The sequence below is a fragment of the Balaenoptera musculus genome, chromosome 13 (assembly GCF_009873245.2).
Source record: "Balaenoptera musculus isolate JJ_BM4_2016_0621 chromosome 13, mBalMus1.pri.v3, whole genome shotgun sequence".
NCBI lineage: Eukaryota > Metazoa > Chordata > Mammalia > Artiodactyla > Balaenopteridae > Balaenoptera > Balaenoptera musculus.
The window spans coordinates 54,493,671-54,513,217 of NC_045797.1; the positions used below are offsets into that span (position 1 = coordinate 54,493,671).

At 37.5% G+C, this 19,547-nt stretch overlaps 1 protein-coding gene across 1 annotated transcript in view; it reads right to left on the reverse strand.

The window, feature by feature from the left end:
* PLEKHH2 (pleckstrin homology, MyTH4 and FERM domain containing H2) overlaps nt 1–19,547 on the reverse strand; it is a 111,987-nt gene that overhangs the window by 34,005 nt on the left and 58,435 nt on the right. The window contains exons 11-17 of the mRNA XM_036874029.1: nt 19,202–19,346; nt 16,836–16,972; nt 16,621–16,731; nt 16,374–16,460; nt 14,859–15,017; nt 6,699–6,779; nt 2,613–2,792 (exon numbers count right to left, since the gene is read on the reverse strand). Coding sequence (XP_036729924.1) covers nt 2,613–2,792; nt 6,699–6,779; nt 14,859–15,017; nt 16,374–16,460; nt 16,621–16,731; nt 16,836–16,972; nt 19,202–19,346 — 900 coding nt within the window. The remainder of the gene's footprint in view (nt 1–2,612; nt 2,793–6,698; nt 6,780–14,858; nt 15,018–16,373; nt 16,461–16,620; nt 16,732–16,835; nt 16,973–19,201; nt 19,347–19,547) is intronic.

The following is a 19,547-nucleotide window of genomic DNA, read 5'->3' on the forward strand; positions in this document are numbered from 1 at the left end:
GCCTGCCAATGCAGGGGACACAGGTTCAAGCCCTGGTCCTGGAAGATCCCACATGCTGCAGAGCAACTAAGCTTGCATGCCACAACTACTGAGTCTGCACTCTAGAGTCTGTGAGCCACAACTACTGAGCCCGCGTGCTGCAACTACTGAAGCTCATGCACCCTAGAGCCCGTGCTCCGCAACAAGAGAAGCCACCGCAACGAGAAGGCCATGCACCGCAACAAAGAGTAGCCCCTGCTTGCCACAACTAGAGAAAGCCCGTGCGCAGCAATGAAGACCCAATACAGCCAAAAATAAGTAAATAAAATAAATAAATTTATTAAAAAAAAATGAAATTGGACCCTGATATCACACAGTACACAAAGTCAATTCAAAATGGAATAAAGACTTAAACATCAGACCTGAAACCATAAAACTCCTACAAGAAAACATTGAGAAAAAGCTTCTGGACACTGGCCTTGGCAATGATTTCTTGGGTATGACACCAAAAGCACAGGCAACAGAAACAAAAATAGACATGTGGAATTATGTCAAACTAAAAAGCTTCTGCACAGCAAAGGAAACCATCAACAAAATGAAAAGATAACCTACTGAGTGGGAGAAAATATTTCAAATCATATTTCTGATAAGGGGTTAATATCTAAAATACATTAAAAACTCATACAACTCAATAGCAAAAAGACAAACAATCCAATTAAAAAATGGGCAGAGGATCTGAAAAACATTTTTCCCAAGAAGACATACAGATGGCCAACAGGTACACAAAAAGGAGCTCAACATCACTAATCATCAGGGAAATGCAACTGAAAACCACAATGAGTTATCACCTCACACCTTTTAGAATGGCAACTATCAAAAACAAAACAAAACCCAAAAAAGATAAGAAATAACAAGTATTGGTGAGGATGTAGAGAAAAGGGAGCCCTGTACACTGTTGGTGGGAATGTAAATTGGTGCAGCACTGTGGAAAACAGTATGGAGTTTCCTCAAAAAATTAAAAATAGAACTACTATATGATCCAGCAATTCTACTTCTGGGTATTTATCTGAAGGAAGGTTTGTAATATAAATTTATATAAAATAGTAACTCAAAAAGATATATGCACCCCCATGTTCATCACACCACTATTTACAATAGCAAAGACATGGAAGCAACCTAAGTGTCCATCAATGGATGAATGGGTAAAGAAAATATGGTATATACATACAATATTATTCAGCCTTAAAAAGGAGGAAATCCTGCCATTTGTGACAACATAGATGAATCTGGAGGACATTTCTGTGTCTGGTTTGTTAGCAACCAGGTTTGTTGCCTGCTAACAAACCAGACACAGAAAGACAAATACCATATAATACCACTTATATGATGGATCTAAAATAGTCAAACTCATAGAAGCAGAGAGGGAATGGTGGTTGCCAGAGGCTAGGGGGAAGGGGAAACAGGGTGGTATTAGTCAAAAGGTACAAAGTTGTGGTTATATAAGATGAATAAGTCCTGGGAAAAAAAAAGAAAAAAAAAAAGATGAATAAGCCCTAGAGATCTATCATACAGCATGGTGCCTATAGTTAACAATATTGTTATACATACTTTAAAATTTACTAAGAGGGAAGATCTTATGTTATGTAGTTCTTATCACACACACACAAAAATAATAATTAAAAAAGAGGTTGAGGGGCTTCCCTGGTGGCGCAGTGGTTGAGAATCTGCCTGCCAATGCAGGGGACACGGGTTCGAGCCCTGGTCTGGGAAGATCCCACATGCCGCGGAGCAACTGGGCCCGTGAGCCACAATTACTGAGCCTGCGCGTCTGGAGCCTGTGCTCCGCAACAAGAGAGGCCGCGATAGTGAGAGGCCCGCGCACCGCGATGAAGAGTGGCCCCCGCTTGCCACAACTAGAGAAAGCCCTCGCACAGAAACGAAGACCCAACACAGCCATAAATAAATAAAATAAAAATTAAAAAAAAAAAAAAAAAAAAAAAAAAAGAGGTTGAGAGGAAACTTTTGGATGTGATGGATAGGTTTATGCCATAGACTGCAGTGATGGTTTCATGAGCACATAATTATTTCCAAAGCATCAAGTTGTATACATTGATTATGTATAACTTTTTATATGTAAGGAAGAAAGAAAGAAAAGAAAAGAACCCATTTTTCTGCTCCCCAAATATACTGAACTTTTTTCTTTCTATTAAAATATATACGTACATTATATTTTCATATAGTTGAGATTATATTAAGGACGTGCTTATACTATATTAGTAAAATTCAGAAATTATAATTATCTATTTTTAATATAAAAAAGAGATAAGGCTGCAGGATATTTTATCATATGGACATTATTTAATCAATTTCCTACTGTTGAACATTTAGATGGTTACTAATTTCACACTGATAAAAAAATACCATGAAATCTAACATCTGTTAAGTAAAAAAGGGTGTCTGTTATATTTTTTGTGTTTGAAATATATCAGAAATAAAATTATTTAAAAAATACTATGTCCAACAAATCTATATGTAAATCTTTGATTGCACTTAACGGTCATTTGAAAATTATTACCAATACTTAATCATATTAGTCTAAATCATTCTAAATCAACCAATTAGACCTTACATACCTTTTCATGCTTGGATCCAATCAGGAGGTAAGTCGGACCTTGGTCTTTGGGGTGGATCACAATAGTGTAATGTGTGGATAAAAGACTTCGCCCACTAGCTTCATAATCTTCATCTGAATCACAGGATCTGTCAACCTCTTCAACTTTAGCCTCCCAGAGTTTGATCTGACCTAAAGGAAACTAAAGTAAATATAGTAATTGTAAGGAAGGAACTTTCTAAATATTCTCCTGCTAAAATTTTTCATAGTCTTTTTCATTCTTACCTTTATAAAGCATACTTTTTTTTAAATGAATGCTTAAAGCTAATTGGATTATCCACATTGTTACAAAAGTAGTAGCCACAACCAACATGCCAACTGTAATACTGAAGAACAATTTGAATACTAGACATTTAACTTTTGTGGAAAAAGCAAGAAGCCACTTCCATACAATGGTTTGGATTATTCATTTGGACCAAAATGACACATTACCTAGTCAAGCAATTCAGTCAAAATATTCATTTGACTTTTTTCCCCACAGAATTAATTTGATTAAGTTATTGGATCAAAAGGACAAGGGTAGACATAGTCTCAATACTATTCATAGAAAAAGTAACAAAGTTAGACAGCTGGTGTGAAGAAGTGTGATTAACTATTACTCTAAACCCCAATAAATGAGGAGTGTTTTGAGGCTATATACACATATATGATATATTACACATGTAATATACCACAAAAAATGCCATGATTTCTTTCATCTTAATTTAAGTGTAAGAAAAACATCCTAAAAATGATTTATATTAAATTTTACCTACTCTTCTACTGATGAAAACAATTATTTGCTGTGTAGAATATTTAGCATATTTGTTTTAAAACTTTTCTTTAATTAAGTCCATTTATTCCAGGAACACACACAGTCTGCTTCAGATGTACAACTTCTAAAATATTCGGTCAGGTTTGGAATTGCAGCCTGAAAAAGTTCATTGTAACTCCAAGGACATTTACCATCTTACATTTCCACGCTCAGGCCCAGGGCTCAGTGCTTGGACTCTTTTCCCATCTACACTCACTCCCCTGGGTGATGTCATCCAAGCTCATGGCTTTTGCATCAGCATGTATTAGCTACTCCCAAATTTATAACTCCTGACTCACACTAGCTCTACTTAGATGTCTAATAGCATTTCAACGTCACTTGGTAAGTCCTCCCCCACCACCTGCTCTCCTCAGTCTCTCCCATCCCAGTTGTTCGCAACTTGATCTTTCCAGCTGCTCAGGCCAAAAAGCTTGGCATCGTCACTGCCCCTTTTCTTGCTCTCATATTCCATACCCTTTTAGTCAACAAATCCTATCAGCAAATCTTTCAAAATATACCCAGAATCTGGTCTCTTCTCACACCTCCATTGCCACACTAAACCACAATCATCTCTCACCTGAATTACTGTAAGAGTCTCCTAACCAGCCTCCTCCTAATTCCCTTCAGACAGTAGCTGGAGTGTTCCTGTTAGACATAGGTCCGATCATGTCACTGCTTGGCTTAAAATCCTCAAATGGCTTCTCATCTTACTTGGAGCAAAAGCCAAAGTCCTTACTATGATAAGGTCCCCTGCGATTTGGTCCCCGTTACTTCCCTGAACTCATCTCCTATTATCCTCTCCCTAACGGAGTCCAGTCCAGTCACACTGACCTTCTCACTATTCCTCAAACACAGCCGGCATGTTCCTGCCAAGGCCTCTGCACTTGCTGTTCCTTTGGCTTGGAGTACTCTTGCCTCTTTTACTTCCTTCAAAACCTAATTAAAATGTCGGCTTCTCAGTGAGGTCTTACCCTAGATATCTTATCTGCCTAATAGCTGATTAATAGTAAAAAATTAATTCATTTGATTAAATGTGTTGTCTTTTATGAGAAACATTGCTTTTTCCCATTAAATTAATTACAGTTATTTTCTGAGTAGTTACTATGTGCAAAGCACTATTCTGGGCACTGAGTGAAGAAAATTTACTTCTGAAAGAAAAATGTGAAATTAACTTATCTATACTTTCAGAAAAAGAAAGGCAGTAAAACAAAAGCAAAATAATAGGGCAGAAAATTCACATTAATAAATAAAAAGCAAGCTTTAAAAAATAGGATAAAAAAAAGATTAAAAAAAAAATAGGATAAAGAAAACTAATTCTACTATGATCATACATGACAATACTACCCTAATTGTGTGCTTTAGACATACCCAATCATATGACAATCAAGGTTCCACCCACCCCAATATTTAAAGGTGATTATTCCTTTTACCAGAGGATTTACCACGGTTCTATAAACAGTGAATAGACCGGGTGCTTTTAAATATTTTGACTGAATTTTTAAAAAGACACTGATTGAGATAAAGACAAATTGCTTCTGAAACATCTATAGCACAAAATGAAGTAAGCCTATACCGATTCACAAGCATTCTCAATACTTTTCCCGTAATTATAATGGATTTCTGTTCAGCTATCTACATTCCTCTGACTTGTTCCTTCTGTGATCAATGTTATCCATTTTTAATAAAAAACAAAATTATTATTATTAGTAGTAGTAGGAACATTTAAATTCTACTCTCAGCAAATTTTAAATTATTTTTCTATTTATAAAACACGAATATAGAAACTTGGTAAAAATAGAAAGTTATTAAAAAAAAGGAAGAAAAAAATCATCCATAATTCTACTACCACTCAACATTTTGGTATAGTTCTTTCTGACTTTTCTGCTATGTGTATCCTTACATAGATGTGCTGGACTGAGAATTATAAACTCAGAATCCCAAACTTCCTCTTCTACAGTCTCCCTGTAACTGCAGAAAAGAAGCTGGGAACTAAATTTGTCAGAATCCCCTTCCCTGCATGGCTCCAAATTAGCGCTTGCCTGAGAGAATTTTCATGCGATGTGGAAGGTAAGGGTGAAAGAAGAGTCATTATTCTCCTGAGACAGCTGCAGTCAGATGCTTGGGCTGATGTGTCACAGAGGCTTCTCAGTAAACTGCTGAGTACCAGCTGCCTCTGTGCTTTGTGTTCAGACATTGGTGCTGACTTCTCAGATCTTCAGTGGCAGCTGCTTCCCCGACCTCTACTCCCCCAACTTTTCTAAAGTTATGTATGTCCCTAATTCTGCATTAAAATTGTTAAAACTGGAATACACAGAGTAGCTTCTGTTTTCCTGACTGATAATTGAGTTAGGGTTATACTGAATATGCAATTTTGTACTGTGCTTATTCTTGTATTATTTTTATGAGCATATTCCCACATTACTTCAGAGATATCACTCTCAATGGCTGCACTGTGTTAAGTACCAACCCGTGAGCGATACTGAGAATAATGGCATGCATTTTAAATATGGCTAGTCAGAACTGAGAGAGCAGACTATGAAAATAGAGCAGAGAAATACTAACTGACCTACATGGTCAGTGGACCAAGAAGTTTAGTCTCATTAACACAGTAATCAGTCATAGGCTGCTGTTCTGTGGAGCTGGCATCATTGTTTTATGCAAATACTCTTGGTCCATGTTAGTTCAATTTTTATAGTTTCAGTAATCCAAAGATGACATGGGGTATGCACAATGATAATTAGGTATACATTTCACGTTTGGAAGATACCCATCTTTTTTACTCTGAAAATGCAATAACTCAAGTTTTGGCGGGGAGGAGATTAATTAAAAATGAACGAATGGGATATAGATATGCAGATGGATGGATAGATAAGTGGTATCTAGGGATTCGAGGGCCTGGGACAGGACTGGATTCTTTTCCCTTCCCAGCTCTTTTTTCCTAGCTTGCTGTTACCTTCAATCAACCTTATCTAGTCTGTCAGACCTGGAAAATATGAGAAATTGATGTTGAAAGTGGGATAGAGGAAGACTTTTCTAGGTCTTAGAAGAAGAATTAATTAAAAGTTACTAAGGCTTATAATTAAGAATCAAAACCCCTGTAGGTCTATGATTACCTTAGTAATAAATTTTATGCAAAATTTCAACCTTATCAAAAATCCTGAAGTTTGAGCTAGCAACAGAACAGTGAAAGGGAAAACTTGAAGCCATAACAAACAAAAAATTCCTCTAATTAGCATATTAAAAATACATACATACCTTATCTTCTTGACTACGAAAATAATATAATGTTTTTCCTATAAGTGTACACCAGACTCTCTTGGAGTAGCCATGTTTTACCTGAAATCATATTTCAAAGAATTACAAATGTAGCTCAGAACTCTGACACTTTAAAGTATAGTTTATACACTTTATTTGAAGCTGTTCAGCTATCCAGTTTGCTTGAGATGTAAGTGATATTCCAACTAGACTATCCAAATGCTATTTAAAATTTACCCATTATAGTAGTAGCATGGTATGTTTTGCTTTGGTGCTCACCATTCAACATTTAACGAATGTTTACTATATGTCAAGTACTATGCCTAGGACTAAGGATTCAAAGATGCCAGTTTCACAAGTAAGTGTATTTCATAGCTTTTATATTACATAGATTTCCAATAACCCTGTGGGGCTTTCTGGGTTAACACTCTAATGTTAGAAATGAGACTGAAACCTAAGAATTCTAGTGATTTCCAAAATGTAAGAGATTCATTCATTCAAAACATTTGATGCCTTCTCCAGAAGTCATAATACACTAAACACATTTGATACCTTCTCCAGAAGGATACACACAAAATTGTAAAATAATAATATTAAAAGCTATTATTACATATTGAGTGCTTCCTATACGTCAGGAACTATGTCAAGTGATTGGGATGGAATCTGAATCTGATTCCTGACTCTGAATAGTCAGAGGCTGGTCTAGATACTGGGGAGACGGATATGAATGAGACACAGTCTCCTTCCTCAAGGAGCTCACTGCCTCGTGAGGAAGACAGACAACTAACCCAGCAGCATGCTACATATCTTCATCAAGAACACAAAGAGTTTACACGCCTAGTTTTTGGGGGTTTTTTTTTGGGTGGAAGACATTTTACCAAAATTTGTACTGAATACCACAGGTTTTTCATTGTTTGGTAGCTTTATGAAGATCCTCACTGTGAGTTCCTCTCTGCCCCAGTTCTGCCCAGGTACAGGCACTGAAGATCTTTGCCAGACAGTCCCAGCTACACCCTCAAGCCTAGAAAAACACCAAGAACCCCATTCCCATCAGTGGGTAAGATTGATAATAGGCTCTGTTGCCCCAGACCTAGAATGCGGTGTGCCTGGTTGAGCTTGCCCTATAATCCCACTACCCTGGCAGCCCTGCCAACTTCTGCCTTGAGGTTTGACCCTCTCCTGCAATAGTTAGAGTGGGCTTCAATTTGGAGAGGCCCACCACCTGGAAACCAAGACACTGGCCGGTAAAACGAAAGCCCAACATTCCATTGTCATGCTTGCCCATGGTGATAAATACGAAGGAGAAAACTAGAGCAGGAAAGGAGAAGGAAGTGCCTGGAGAAGGAGGGACGTGTTTTACAATTTAAAATAAGGCGGTCAGGAAGGCATCACCAACACTGATTCAAGCCTTGGAGGAGGTAGATGAGCTATGCAGTCACCTGAGAGAACACTCCAGGCAAGGAAGCAGCAAGCGCCAAGGTCCTGAGACGGTGTGTGCCCGTGTGTCTGAGACTAAGCGAGGAAGGGGAGAGGTCACTGGGGAAGGGGCAGTATATGGGGATGGGGAGCACACATATTTTGCAGGGCCCTTGTAATAACATAACATTTAAACGGACTGCTCTGACAGTTGTACAATGAGAAGAATATAAATTATTGCCACAACGGATTTTACAGTCAGCAAGTCACGACAGTAGAAAAGGCCTGGATTCTGAGGTCGAATGGACCAAGGCTTAAATTCCAGTTCTACCACATACTGGATGGATGATGTCCTCAGGCAGCTGACTTGACCTCCCAAGTTCTGTCGTTAACATGGGATTACTGTACACCTCATTGGGCTGTTGTGATGACCAAAGGAGAAAATGTAAATAAAGGATACTAGTACTCACTCAATAAATGCTTCCTTCCTCACTACGCATAAGGGGAAGTAAAACACATGTTTCGTTTAAAGCCACAAATGCAACCAGCCTTTGGGCTTTCAAAACTATGGTTTAAGCAAACAAATAACTCCACCATCTAACAGTTTGATGGATTTAAATGTTGCTTGAGGAAAAACAAAACAAAACAAAATGTCGCATTTGGCAAGACATGTTTCGGTTTAATTAAATTTAGAAACATATATTTACAGATAAATATCCTGGAAGTTTTAAACAGCTTGTGTTATGCAGCTTTTTTTTTCGTCTTTTAAACAAACTCCAGAAAGGAGCCTTACCAAAACTGAAGAATAATGCATCTGGCTATAGAGAGTATACTTTTGAAATGATTTATCTTCAAAGAGAACAATGTGTGCCTTTGAGGAACTACAAATTAATGAAGACTTCCGCCAACTTACAGTAAAAGCTGTGTTTTAAAACATAGTCTTTTTATGTACATCTGATTACGTTAAGATTTCTTCCAATTCTGACTTATTCTGAAAAAATCATAATAAAACAAATTACACTAGAAGAATCCTCACAAAGATTTAAAGACAATCTCAAACCTCAAGGCTTTGGTGAACTAAATAATTGAAAGAATAAATTTTTTTACCTTGAATCCATAACAAAGTTACTTATATCAGTTCTCTCTGAAACTTTGATGACAAATAGTGTATCATATTCTGATTGGCCTTTGTCATCACACAAAACATAAGCTCCCATGGTCTTCTCCCCTCTCCTATATTTTCATGCCTGTAGCCTTCTCCACCACAAATCCTGCCACCTGTCTTGCTGACTTCAGCATCTAGGTAAAACTCTTGTGATAATAATAGCTAGCACTTTTGGCATGTTTATGATGTGCCAGGCACTGTTCTAAAGCACTTTACATGCTTAAATAATTTATTTAATCTTCCCAGCACCTGTGAGGTTGGCACTATTATTATTGCCACTTAACAGAAAAGGACACTAAGGCACAGAGCCTCTAAGTAATCTATTCAAGGTCACACAAGTGGCGACTGTCAGAGGCAGGACATGCACCCACGCAGTCTGGCCCCTGAACTCTTGCCCTAGCCTCTTTGCTGTACTGCCTCCCTACAATCTTAACTCATAGTTCCTTGCTCTCTTCATTTCTAAAAACCTTTGCTATCCTTCCATTTTTGCCATTCATCCGCTTGGCCACACCCTGGTCCTTTTTCCTTCATTGGGAACTGCTCCACTTCTGAAATTTACATTCTACTCTCTGATCCCAGCCTTCCCCCAGCTCCCACCCTCCTACTCATACCACTCCTATTCTTTGACCTCATTCAAAACGTTTAAGTCCTCCAACCCTTCCATTTTATTCCAGTTTATCAGTTCCCTCCTGGCTTCTCTTCCTTCTCCACCAACCCTGGATTTGATATTTGATCACAAAACAACTCTTGCTCTAAAACCTGTGATTATGTTGCATTCCCATGCTTCTAACAAATCCACTCAACAGAATTTCACCTCCATTTGTTTTTAAGTAATCCAGTGGAGCGTGTAGGAAGAGAAAGAAGGTTACGGGAGGTTTTAAGAAATGACATTAGCCATAGTTAATAACTGTTGAAACTGGGTAATGAATATATGAAGGTCCTTTCTATTATTCCTTCTACTTTCACATGTGTTTGAAAATGCCCATAATAAAACACTGATTTAAAAATCATCATCTTGATATGCATAAAGCAAGTAAAATGTTCATTGTGGAATTTAGGTGGTGGGAATATGAGTGTTCACTGTAAAATACTCTTCCAACTTTTCTGCGTATTTGAAAATCTACATAATAAAATGTGAGAAAAAAATGACTATCCTCACATCACTACAATGTAAAGTCTCTGCTCTTATTTCTGAGCATCTTAGAGAAAAATAACCAACATGAACTCAAATCACTGAAGTCAGGTGGGCCCTCGGTAAATCAATCTTTCTGTCTGTCCTTGGGTATATCCTACTTCCCTTATTCTCAATCCTTTCCTTTACTCTCATGGAACTGTCCATTGGAGTAATCTTCATAAAAGAAAGCCGAGGACATCAGACGTGATTTCACTCATTGCCCCACAAACTTAGATTTTCATCCTTCTTCACCTTTCTGCAAGTCCAGCCCCTCCACAGTGCCCTCCCGCCATGCCTGATCACCCATTTCTTCTGGACTTTGTTCTTAACCTCCCACTTCTCTCTCCCAGCTTCCTCCCTTCAATTTGGAAACTCAAGGTATGCCTTTCCCATCTGAAAAAGTGCCTCTCCTGACACCATGTTCCCTCCCGGCTTGATTCTTTCTCATGTGCCGGAAAGTAAGGACAGTCCTCCACACTCAATACTGCACTTACTCATTACCTGGTTACCGTTCAGCATACCTCAAGGCACTTTCTGCCCTAGCACTTGACCACATCTGACACTACAGATCACTCCCTCCCTGTCAACCACTCCACCCCTGGCCTCCAGGACTTACTCTCCAGGGTCTCTTCACACATCACCTTTATGTGCCCTCAAATTTTGGGAACCCGAGTGTCCCATCAACAGTCCCCTGCTCTTCCCACCCTAGTTTCCTGGGTGGTTTCTCTTACTGTCGTGTTTTCAACTATCATATCCATGCTGACAATTCCCCAAATCCTTCTCTCCAACCTAGCCCTCTCCTCTGATGGAGACTGGTGTTGCCACTGCCTCCTGGACTTCTTAACTCAGGTGTCCTCACAAGCTCTAAACATTGACAGTTCCCAAAATAACCTTTTAGTCATCCTAAACTGCTCCTGTTTTCTGAGCTCTCTATTATCCGGCACGGTCTTTCACCCAGCCATCCTTATCTCTCCCACTTCCTAGTCGCTGAATTCAGTCTAACGGAAGACTTTACCTCCTAACATTATTCAGATTCACCCTCTGGTCTCTTTCCCCATGACCAGTTCAGAATCCCATCCTCTTGAGGAAAACCACTTCCACTTACTGTTCTTAGAACCTCCAGTTCGCTTCCCACAAATTCATCTTCCTCTCAGCAGAGTAATCTGTTAACAGCATGAATATAGCCATGTCCCTGTTACAAACCCTGAAGGGTTCCACAACACCTTCAGGATGAAGAACAAAGCCCTTAACAAGACAAAAAAGCCCTCCATGATCAGGACCCTCCAACTTTTTCTCCAAAGGACTTGCTCTTCGCATAGGTGGCACTGCTTTGAGATACTGTGTCTTTTGTTCGTGCTGTCTTCTAGCCCGGGATACCTTTCCTTGTCCGTTTCCAAAATTAATTCCTACTCCTCCTTGGAGACTTGGCACAGGCAAATCTTCTCTGAGAAGTTGTTCCTGATCCCACAGTCTAAATTAGGTTTCTCTGTGACCTTATGATGCATGTCAACAATAGTATTTTATATATATCATTATAAATATGCTGACGTCCTTTTCTTTCCCAATAGATATGAGGCTCTCTGAGGGATGGGGCAGTGGCCTATTCATCTTAATACCCTGCAGCTCATTGCCTGACATGTGGTAACTGCTCAATACATTTTTTTTAAATAAATGAATTTTTATATAGTAAATGTTCTTCCAAAGCATTAAAAGTTGCAAGAGTGACTGTCCAGAATCAAATTAGTCAAGTTCTTAATATCTACCTACATATTTCTGTACTTAATAATAACAGTGTGACAACTTGGAAAAGCCTCCTCCCCTCCAAAGTATTCAAATGCTGCTCTGCCATATCTGGGATTGTAGCCTGAACGTGAGCTCAGAACAAGTCACTCAGAATGAGTTTTTCTCTTATAAGGCTTTGCAGGTGAAAATATGGGGGTGGACAAGCCTTCACAAATGGTAGGAAAGAAACCTAATAAGCATCCTGTCTATAAATTCTAATGGTTTAGTCATCTGATAATCACATCAACTTATACTCATTTAAAATGCAATTGTGAAATGGGAAGCAAGGAACAGCAGAAATGTAACTGGAGTGGAAATTGACAAGCCATGCCAACAATTAAAAATAAGCAAAAAAACAAAAACACTAATTGTGAAAGAAGTAACAAACCCTTAGCCATGAGATCATATTAAAGCTTAAGGGTTTGATAAACATAGCCCTTGAAACAGGAGGACACCTAGTTACTATGAATTAGAATAAGAATGTGATTTAAAGTGGCACTGTGTTCGTTGGAAAACATATATTAGCACAATACCAAGGAGTTCTCAAGCCCATCAGTAACTGAAAAAACATTTTCATGGTAATGTAATGTTTTGGAAAAAAACATAGTGCATCTCTGTTGAATGTATTGGTAATTTTTTTCTCCAATTTTTTTCTCCGGTCTTTGTAAATATTACTGAAGAGCACCCACCTACATTCCCACATTAATATTAAGTATAAATTACATGGTGGCATAGCTCATCTACAGCTAAATTTTTCACCTCTTACATAAATAAAGTACATGAGTGATGAGTGATGATGTAGAGGTTATTTTTGTGAGTAATATTTTGCATGTAAATATCTTATTGTATTGTTCTAAAAGTGACCAATTGAACTCTTTAAAATTCATAAATAATATTTATCTTAGCATAAATCAATACTTCCTCATTCTAAAAAATTTAGAAAACAGAACTAAGCAAAAATGAAGTAAAAACCACCCAGAGATATCTAATATACCTTAGTATATTTCTTAGTCAGACATTTTTCTACAAACATGTTTACCAAAAATGGCATAACAACCATTTTTATGTATTTATGGTAATACGCTATTTTATCACCTAACAATACATCATAACTTATTTCTAAAACATTAAACATTCTCTTACAACATTTACAATGACTGCATAAAGTATTACCTGATTACATAAATATTTATTTAAAACTATGCTCTACTCTACATCTAAGTTGATCCCAGTTTTTCTTTATTATAAACCATGATGTGCAAGCAACCTTTCTGCAGTAATGGAAATGTTCTGTATCTTGAGAGAGTGACAGTAAATATCTGTCAAAACTGATCAAATTCTGCACTTAAGATCTGCATTTCAATGTATGTTAATTATATCTCATTTGTTTTAAATAGGAAAGAAAAAATCATGCTGTGATGGACATCCTCATACTTAAATCTTATGCAAATTAAGATAATTTCCTAAGCATAAATTTCTTGGACTGAGATTGCTGGATCAAAGGGTACGTATATATGTTCATAAAGCATTTAATATTCATTCATTTATTTGTTCATTCAAAAATATTTACTGAGTAAACACTTTAGCCAAGACATTGCCAATTGCCTTCTAAAGTAATAAACTCACTAGCAAATTTCTTAATTTGTGTCAATACCGCATTTCACACTTTTAAAAGAGGTCCTCCCTTGATCAGATTTTTTTTTTTTTTTTTTTTTAATTTTATTTATTTATTTATTTATGGCTGTGTTGGGTCTTCGTTTCTATGCGAGGGCTTTCTCTAGTTGCGGCGAGCGGGGGCCACTCTTCATCGCGGTGCGCGCAGGCCTCTCACTATCGCGGCCTCTCTTGTTGCGGAGCACAGGCTCCAGACGCGCAGGCTCAGTAATTGTGGCTCACGGGCCCAGTCGCTCCGCGGCATGTGGGATCCTCCCTGACCAGGGCTCGAACCCGTGTCCCCTGCATTGGCAGGCAGATTCTCAACCACTGCGCCACCAGGGAAGCCCCCTTGATCAGATTTTTAAAAAATATCCATTATTTCTTGCTTTTTAAGAAAATTATTATTGATAGTAGAACGTTTTCCCATATGTTTATTGATCATTTGTATTTCTTCTCTCTACTGTCTCTACTTCTCTCTCATTGTGTCCTTTGTTCCTTCCCCTCACTGGTATTTATCCTTTACTTACTGATTAGAAAAAGCTTGTTTTTCATGTTCAAATACCTTTCCAAAGCTTCTCATTGGTCTTTTAAAAATTCTGCTTAGAGAAATTCTGATAGTAAGAACATTTACTTTTTTTTTGGTTTTGGTTGTGCCACACAGCTTGTGGGATCTTAGTTCCCCGACCAGGGATTGAACCTGGGCCCTCGGCAGAGGTTCTGAAAACCAGAGTCCTAACCACTGGAACGCCAGGGAACTCCCAAGAACATTTACATTTTTTATGTAGAGTAGTCAAATTTATCATTTTTCATCTTTATGGTTTTTGTCTTTGGTATCATACTTAAAACACTCTTTCTCACCCCAAGATAACATAAATACTCAATATTTATATTCTCTGATGCCCACTTTTTATGATCGGGGGCTAATTCCATCGTTGCCTGGGATACTGCTATGTATAAGAGTTCCCACCTTGGTGAGCAATCCCTTCACCGTTGGTTTGCCCTCAGGTTGGAGGAAAAGGGGGTTGGCAGCTTGTACCCGAAGAACATTCTGTAACACTTTGATCCACTCCTCCAATATATTGGGAGAATCTGCAGTCAGATAGTATGTGTGTTTTTCAGTGGTCAACTAGAATGGGATATGAAAGAGATAGGAAAGGAAACTCTGAAGATTTTAGGATATTAGCATTTCCTTGTCCATTCTTCAAACATCACTACCTAACATGGAAATAAACATGCTGAACCTTGAATCCTAGGTTCTAAATAAATGATTCCATAAATCACGTAGCATATTTTAACCACTTTGTGAGAATGACAATTAACTTTTTTTGAAATAATTTTTTTCACTTCTGTTTACTTTATAACTCTTCATAGTATTAAGCTTTGGGGTCATGATTTTTTATCTTGTTTACTCATTACATTTTCCTTTTCTCCCTTAAATGTGCTACAGGTTCCTGGTTGTTGAAATGAGGAGCAGAATGATTGCAGACTGTAATAAAATAACACACTTTAAGCAAATAAAGAGAAGTTATTTGTTATGGAAATGAAGAAATCAATTATAAATAAAATAAGAAAACCTATACAGCAGAAGCAGAATTCTTAGAACATGTAATCAGATATTATGAACTCACAATTTCTCAAGTTCAAATTAGCCACATTTCAAAAATTCCAAATATTTCCGAAGCCTACAAATGATTCTTATCTGCCATGCTCCAAGACAAAGTTTTCCCTGATTCTCCTTTCTACATTTTTGGGCAGTCCTCAGGTATTATCCACTGGAAACACTGATAATGCACCTTTCTAATAAAATATTGTATTCTACTCTCCAAAGGAGCAAGATAAGAAAATAACGATTATTGAAGGCATTTCAGAAATAAAGCATCTGAATTTTAAATCACACATACCAAACTGTCTCAATAGCTTGTTTTTTTTGTTTGCTTGTTTTAATTTAACAAAGGTTTCTAGCAAGACTGGCATTATGTGTGGGTGAAATGGTCAGCAGCGACCTCTGCCATGTGACCCAGTGGGAGCCAGGACAGGCCCTCTGCTCACCAATATCCTTCCCACTTAGGTGTTACAGCATCTGAAGTTCATAGAACTGCCATTTTCCGGTTCTCTATTAAATTGCAAACATTTCTGAATTTAATAGTACATTAAATTATGAATATCTTGTTGGGAATTCATTTATCAAATAACCCTCCCCTAAAATAGCTTGACAGTTTGAGAACAGAAAATGGCTGGGAGGGTTAGTGTGGGGAAAGAACCATGTAAAGGATCAAGGGCAAAGAAAGTGTAGAGTTACTCACATATACTCAGGTTATATTATAGTTTTAACTAAGAAGTCCTGGGGTTTCACACATTTTTGGGGCATCAAACTGACCTCAAAATGGAATAAACAAACAATTGAACACCCAATTTCCACTCTATTAGCTTACATAATTGAGAACTGAGTTTTGCATGATACAAAAAAAGAAAAAAAAAGTACCTGAACTGTTTGTTTGTTATCTCCTCTTAAAATGCTGCAGGATGCACTAAGTTCAATATGGCCCTGGGGTTTTCTGATTACATCACTCTGTATGAAAGGAAGAAAACCAACGCAAAGTGATTACCTATAATAGTCATAATAAGAAATGCTTTGTCTAACTAATTGCATTACATGGAAGAAAATCAATCAGGAGTGTGATTTATAGTTTGAGGAATTCAGTTCTAAATAACAAGCAGTTTCCACTCACCGGAGATTTGTAGTAAAGTAATTCACCACCTTTAAGAACAAACCATCTCCGCTTCCAAGTCTTGACTTTACCACTCATTTTTAATAAGTAGCCAGATTTTTCCAGTGGTTCCTAATTAAAGAGATTTTTAAAAAAATATTTAAGTTTCCCTTTGGAGGCTCAAACTAACAGATACATTAATGTTTAAAAAAAAAAAAACCTGATTCAGTGTTTACATTTTTCCCATTATCACTGGAAGATGAGCAAGTTTTCGGGAGCTTCTGCTCTGGCTGTGAGCACTCTAAGTCTGTGGAGTAGGCATCTGGGGGAAGAGCATAGTCACTTTCAGAAGCCACAGAAGAGAGAGACACACCTAGACGAATAAAGAAATAAATCAAGTCAATATTTAATAATTGCGTGGTCCAAATGCTGACTGTCAGTTTTCCTAAGAAATACATCTAATCCCAAATCTTAAACCTTCCTACACTAGATGTAGTCCATACCTTTGGCCATGAAGTACCTTTAAAGCAGAAAACAGAACTTAAGCGTAAGGACCATCATGCAAATCTCCGAGGAAGTTAAAGGAACATAAATAATATTTTGGTATGATTATAAGCACAGCTATTTTTACATATATAAAATGTATGCAGTAGCCTAACAATATCTTTTATTAAGGATTAAAAATATGTGTATTTACATATTGACATGTAGGCAAACAAATGTTGAACCTTAATTTATCAAGATTTGTACAATCACACTTTACTGCACTTAATTTTTGTAATCATTTTTTTTAAACATCTTTATTGGAGTATAATTGCTTTACATGTAATCATTTTTAAAGTAACATCACATTAAAAAAAACACACAAGTCCAATACTACTAGTTTATAGATTTTGAAAATCTTTCATAAAAGAGACGCAATAAGACTTAAAGATATAAACAGACTATTTCATTTGCCAGCAGTTCTAATGTAAAATTCAAGGGAGCATTTTTCACAATAATTCACTTGCCATTTTAGAAAACAACTTGCAAGTTGCAAGCCACATTTGGAGAGTCACTACAATTGGAGATTTTGAAAATATTAAATAAAATCAAGGACTTAAGTCATTATTCATTACAGTATGTGGCAATTTTTTGTGTTATTAACATTTAAGGGAAACAGGACAATGTCACTATATTATTCCTCTTATTTATTTGACTAAGACAAGTAATGGCTGTGATAATAGTAATATCTTTATTTTTCAAAGAGTAACAGAAATTTAGATCTACAAAGGACTTCAGAGATCATCCTGGTTCATGCCCCCATTCTCTAAGGAGACTAAGGTCCACAGATTAAAGGATTTGTCCAATGTCAAACAGCTAGGCAGAGGCAATGTTGGAGTGCAAATCTCAGGCTCCTAGCCCCAGGGTGCTAGGGACAGAGAAGAGAACAAAACGAACAAATTTCTGCCCTCATGGAACACAGATTCTAGTCGGGGGAGACAGACAAAAAACAGGGAGCAAATGCCATGGAAAAATAAAATGTAGAGCGGACTAAAGGGAATAAAAAGAGCTAGCAGTTAGAGAAGGGCAAAGGAATACATTTGAATGGTGTGCTCTGGGTAGATCTCCTTGAGAAGGCAGTGTCTCAACTGGAGGAGGCAAAGGAACATCTGGGGCAAGAATACCAGGTAGAGCAAACGATCAGTGCAAGGTCCTGAACTAAAGGAATGAATGGCATGTGCCGGGAACAGCTAAAGGGTCTGGATGGCCAGAGCTGAGTAAGAGAGAAGAAAGGAGGAGATGAGGTCGAAGACATCAAAGAATCACATAACATGCTATAGTCTTTATAAGAGGTCCTTGCAGTGTTTTGAGCAAAAGTGTGATATAACCTGATTCTGGCTGTCAAGGGGGCAAGGTCGTATAGCAAAGGGACTGATGGAAGCCCCAAATATTAAACCTATGAGAGCTGAACAGCTCCTGTTGAAGCTGAGGGGTTTGGGAGTACCTAGGGGTTCCATGGAACACAGTTTGAAAACCAACATACTGTGCTGCATTAAAGGCTTTTGTAAAATACAGATGTCATTTAATGTGACTGGCTCTCTCTGTAACCTGTATGCCAAAAATTTCTTCAAAATCTACAAAAATCATAGACATGTCTAAAGTAAGTTTTTGTTGGTTTCCATCTTAATATCAGATTAACCACCACATTTTTAGGTATATTCTTCTGCTATTTAGCAGTGCAACAAATTTAGCTGAAATAAGTCCATCCTATAAATTATCCAAAATCACACAGTAACTGTAAAAGGAAAACCTCATTTAAGCCAAGTATCTCACTTTATTCCTGTAACGAAATGATCTCTCTTTTACAGATAAGGTTAAAAAACAAAACAAAAAACAAAACAAAACAAAAAAACCCACTGTCTTGTCTGGAATCACAAAGAGAATTTAGAAGAGAATTAGGACTAAAATATAAGCGTCTTAGTCCTAGGTGAATACTCTTTTCACTATGAGTGGAAGGCAGCTCAGATTTTTTTTTTTAAGTCCTATTATAGAGATAAAATTCCCATTAAATATTCTGAATTATTTGGAGTTGTCTTGTATGCCTGAGACTTTCCCTTACCTCGTTTCATTGCTCTGGGGCTGCCTGGCCCACTCCGACTGTGAGAGTCTGACTCTGAAGTCCGGGAGCTGGATCTGGAACTATCTTCTTCCTCTGACCCAGAGGAGTCATCCAGGAATGGGTTGCTGCTTATCTGGGTCGCCTTCTAAAGAAAAGCAAAACAGTCTCCCTGTGTCCATCCTTAAAGTCACCACTCTCTTTAGCTATAGAATGTTTTACCAGAAGTTATGGAATAAGATTTTTTGAAGAATACAAGAAAATATTTTGCCATTATCAAAGTCACATGGTTAAATCCCAAATTCCAATTAGCAAGTCATTTGTCAATTATAAAAGATTCCTAAGAACA